General features: G+C 36.5%; 1 protein-coding gene across 1 annotated transcript; it reads left to right on the top strand.

Annotated features, from left to right (window-relative positions):
• Positions 1-1838: 1838 nt before the first annotated feature.
• Positions 1839-4895, top strand: LOC128027019 (homeobox protein CDX-1-like). The gene is made up of 3 exons (XM_052614342.1): positions 1839-2481; positions 4279-4424; positions 4526-4895. The coding sequence occupies exons 1-3, from the start codon at positions 2046-2048 to the stop codon at positions 4757-4759; spliced, it is 816 nt and encodes a 271-aa protein (XP_052470302.1). The 5' UTR covers positions 1839-2045; the 3' UTR covers positions 4760-4895.
• The last annotated feature ends 210 nt before the right edge of the window (positions 4896-5105 follow it).

A 5105-nucleotide genomic window follows, 5' to 3' on the forward strand; every position in this document is an offset into this window, starting at 1 on the left:
AGGGCGTCGCTGCGCTGTGCCTTGAGTCTCCAAACCAACCTGTCGCCTTCTTTATTGCGTCTGCATCAGAAACATGTGTACTCACAAATTCCAGGTCTGACCTTCGGATACTTATGGTAGGATATATTATGAACACATATTCAGCACAGACATTTTGGGGAATTCAGTGGCACTGAAACGGTCAGTGGAAATTCCTGACTATGTTCAAAGGTTAATCATTATCACTCAGAAATCACATTAAATATTGTTCAGACATATGAGGGTTGTAGAAACGTCTGATAGAAGGTTTTATCAGTGCACCGTCACAAATCTGCCAGAAACTATCCTACTTTTTCTTAGTTCACTGTATCATACAGACATGTGATGAACTATGATGGAAATCATGATCAGCTGTATGTTTTTCAAAAGTTTAGTCAGTAAACTAAAATGTATTTATTCATCTGTAACAGTATATCACTTTATAAAGATGAGACATGGGTTTATGCGTTGCCTTCTTGGAAATGATTGAAAACGTGTGAATGTCCCTAAATTGATGGTTTAAAATTATTTAAAACATTATTATAAATTGTAAAATTAATATACATGTATTTTATGACAGTGTATTATTCGAAAAACTTTATTACTTAAACTTTAAAGTCATTGTTTTTTTTTTAAATGCATTTGTGAGGGCAAAAGACTTTAAATGAACTGAAAAATGTATAGTAAACGAATGTAACATGAATTAATCATAAATCTACAAATTAAGTCATTTATAGTAAATAAAGTGTAAACACACATATTTTCATATGTAAGATGTCCTTTCTGCCCTAAAATCTGAGACAGCAAAGTCAAGCCTGGACAGGCTACTGTCTGCATATGTTAATGATTCAAATACCCCAGAAACCTCGCAGTAAAAAGAATTGACAACTCGTTAAATATTTCGACTACATGGCGACACGCACGACACATTGTCGTCGCATGGGTACTGTAGGTGATACCTCACATTTCCATAAACCGGAATTAGCTGTGAAGTGTGACCCGAGAGTGTCATGGTGTGAGAGATACGGAATGTAAAGAGTTCGCCTTACTTCAAGACACCTTTTCCCGCTTTGCACCTCTTTTACAAGAGTATCCTTCAACCAACACGCATGGACTCCGAGAGCGAGAAAGTGGCATGGGTACTATGCAGATGTGACGTTCCCATATCCACAGCTTTAGCTCCATTAGAGAGAAAAGAGCAGTAAAACTTCAAGCGACCATTAATCGCTGAATGAAGCTGCTTGTCTATAAGCACGTCACAGCTCATTTCACTTTTATGATCAACATTTTTTTTTAAACAATAAAATATATAATCAAAAGATGTCATTGCTGTTGTTGTTTTCGCTTGTGTAATTAAATACAATTCTAATATAATATAAACCTTAATTTATATGAACAAAATAAAAACATTTATAATCAAATAAATGATTTGTATTAATACAATTATATATACAATTTATATATACATAATATATATAAAAGTTAATTGCTTCTTTGAACTTTTTCTTTCAGATCTGACCAAACTTCTTTCAAATTTGCTTTTTTTTTTTTTTTTTGAGGAAAGAAAATTATTTTGAACTTATAATATTATTCGCAGTGTAATATGTTGATTCCTCAAGTCATCAAGAGTGAGTCTATAATCCTCTTGAATACTGATGAACATTGAAAACGTGATTTAAGGTGCATGTAAATCTGAGGTGATGCAAAAATCTGGCGCTAGGGGAATCTTTGAGGGCTTCATGGTGTTATTGGCTGGTCATTTGCATGCAAATCGAGAGCTTTTAAAGTCGTGGCTGACGTCAGGAGGGCTTGGTTATACCTTTGCCACCACCACCTTGACAACAGAGTCACATCATGTTTGATTGAAGCACGTCAGGGACTACGTCGCGTGACCTGGAGATCATTTTGGACTACCACACTTGAGACTACTAGTATTCAGTCAGGCCTTGGTTTTAATTGATATTTGGCTTGATGTATGGCTGGCATGTTGCCTTAAAAAAAGTTATCTTAGGGGTTTCTTTCAAATCATGTACGTTGGATACCTTTTGGATAAAGACGGAAACATGTATCACCAAGGAGGCGTGCGAAGATCTGGCATCAGTCTTCCACCACAGAATTTTGTGTCCACTCCACAGTATTCAGATTTTACAGGATACCATCATGTGCCCAACATGGACACACACGCGCAGTCAGCGGGGGCATGGGGCCCTCCTTACGGCGCACCGAGAGAGGACTGGGGCGCCTACAGCCTGGGACCTCCAAACACTATTTCTGCAACAATGAGCAGTTCATCCCCAGGACAAGTTTCCTACTGCTCTTCAGATTATAATGCCATGCACGGCCCGGGATCAGCGGTGTTGCCTCCTCCACCTGAAAATATATCTGTGGGCCAGCTTTCACCTGAGAGAGAGAGACGCAATTCCTATCAGTGGATGAGCAAAACCGTGCAGTCTTCATCGACCGGTAAGGCCGACAAATGCCTTTAAATGTAATACATATATAATAGTATAAAAGCTTGCTGAGAATTTAAAATCTATAAGGAAAACGTCAAAGAGAAAACGTTTAAATATGTATGAGGAAATCTTAAAACATGCACACTGTGCAATAATTTAAAGGCCTTGAAATCAGTGATCGAAACGTAGAAAATGACAGTTCACGCGTATGGTGCATTTTCTCGATGCAGCAGAATTAAAATTACATAATTTAAGTCATGCACCCAATTGTAGCCAACTAATGTAAACGTTTTTATATATGTCAATGATTAGAAAAATACGTCTACAAAATCTTTAAAAAAAAAAATCGAAAATCTAAATAGTTGCTTTGTTTTATTTTGGTTTAATATTTAACAAATAATCTGCACAAGGGCAAATCGTGTAAAACGCAACACTGAAAAATATATAAATATACATTGTTTGTTAGGCGAGTCACATCTAACAAAATATTACGAAATAGTAAGGCATGAGAAAATTGAATAGTTTTACCCTCACAAACTTCATTATTTGCTGAAATCGGTCAGTTTTAAAAACAAATTGAATATATGAGTTATATAAATATATTTGTTCCTTTACGCATGGGACAAATAGTTGTGGCAAAATTAAAGTGTTGGGAATTGGCGCCAGGGTCACTTGTAATGCTAATTTGCGACTCCTGTAAACCAGATGTGAGGTCTACTTTTCCTGTTACATTGTCTCGGGTTTTGAGGGTTATCTGTCATATTCAGGCGGCGACTTCTTTCAACACCTTTTTCACTTTGATATGCAGCAGCGCGTCTCCCTCTGTCTCTGTTCTTGAGGGTTAGGCCTATATTACCTCAAAGAGTGACACATTTCACAGCACATAAACTTCTCCTGTCTCCGGCGCACGATAAAACAACTGCAGCGATTATTTCAAAGAAAACAATCACTTACAACATTAGCTACATGACCTGTAAACGGCCTTTTTCATTTCCACTGCTGAAAAACTGAAAGTTTGGGAAATGACATGAAGTTAAAGGGTCATATTTATATTTGCATTACATTTAGCCATCCAAAGCGACTTGCAAATGAAGACAACAAAAGGCATCAAAACGAACAAACTTTACATTAAATGTTAGAACTTTCACTGTAGTGACTGCATCTAAACTTTTAATTTAAAAATTAAAATTATATATATATACGTTCTTATATATATCTTGCGTTCTTATTTGAATGCTGTATAAAAATTGTTACATAGGCTATAGCTGGTCTGTCCATCAAACAAGTCCAGCCTGCTCTTGGTTTGAGGAAAGGATTTTTGATGTTATCTCCTTGTAATTCTTTGTAAGACGTGTATTGTCTCTTAACACATCAGTGGCGTTTGGGTAATGTCTTTGCGTCTCTTTGTTCTGCAGTTTGTTCAAAAAATCTCCTCAAAGAAGATCAGAAGCTCAGTTTGCATATCTAGCAATGTAATCTTAGTTTAGTATTCAAACGATTGAATATTTCAGTGGCGTTAAGATTTATAGCGTGGTTGAAATGAGAGATCATAGAGGCCTGAATGTAAATGCAACATAAATGTAATATAAGAATGTCAATATGATAAGAATAATTTAAATATAACTTATAAAAATTATACAATTTACAAGTTCTTCCTCTGCCTCAAAAAATATTGACAGCAGTAGGCTACACATTTTACGCACGACGTTTAATTGGTTATTATTTCATCGATCATCTCTTATCCATTGTGTTTTATGACGAATGTATTTATTTTATCAACACATTTTTCACACTTATTCGTTCTTAGGCAAAACGAGAACGAAGGAGAAATATCGAGTGGTGTACACAGACCATCAGAGGCTGGAGCTGGAGAAAGAATTTCATTTTAATCGCTACATCACAATCAGAAGAAAATCTGAATTGGCAGTAAACCTCGGCCTTTCAGAAAGACAGGTACAAATGACTTCACTTTAGATTTTTACTTACAGAATTAGATTCATCTCACTAGTTGACAATTAGACTTATTTATAACAGTTTGTATTTTGTCTTCACAGGTAAAGATCTGGTTTCAGAACCGCAGAGCTAAGGAAAGAAAATTAATCAAAAAGAAGCTGGGTCAGTCTGACGGCAGCGGAGGGTCAGTCCACAGCGATCCCGGTTCTGTCAGTCCTCTACCGGTGCCAGGGTCACTGAGTCCGTCAGACATACACGGTTCTCTGTACCCACCCCCAGGAATGAACGCCTTACCATCTATGAGGAACATACAGCAAGTGACTGTCACTCTGTGAACTCGAACTTGAAAGATCCAACTTTAACTGAGCACTCCAACACGCTGAAAGCGGACCGCTCTCGTGGCCAAAACGGATTACAGACTTAAACATGACAAGCATCAAGGCGCGCGCTGTGGATTGCCACAGAAGAATCACGTCTTATATACAACGAAATGCTGGAGGCTCTTCAAATATTGTTTTAATAGAATAGTTTTTAAAATTAAGAAAATAAAAAAAACGTCTGGATTTTCTGATCCAGATAATAAATATTTTAATGGTTTGTTTGTGTTTGCTCAATTAAGATATAAATATCATTTTCTGTATGTGGTGAGTGTATCTAAATGTTTGTAAATAAAATGAAACT

Source organism: Carassius gibelio, chromosome A14 (genome assembly GCF_023724105.1).
Source record: "Carassius gibelio isolate Cgi1373 ecotype wild population from Czech Republic chromosome A14, carGib1.2-hapl.c, whole genome shotgun sequence".
In the NCBI taxonomy this organism is placed as follows: domain Eukaryota; kingdom Metazoa; phylum Chordata; class Actinopteri; order Cypriniformes; family Cyprinidae; genus Carassius; species Carassius gibelio.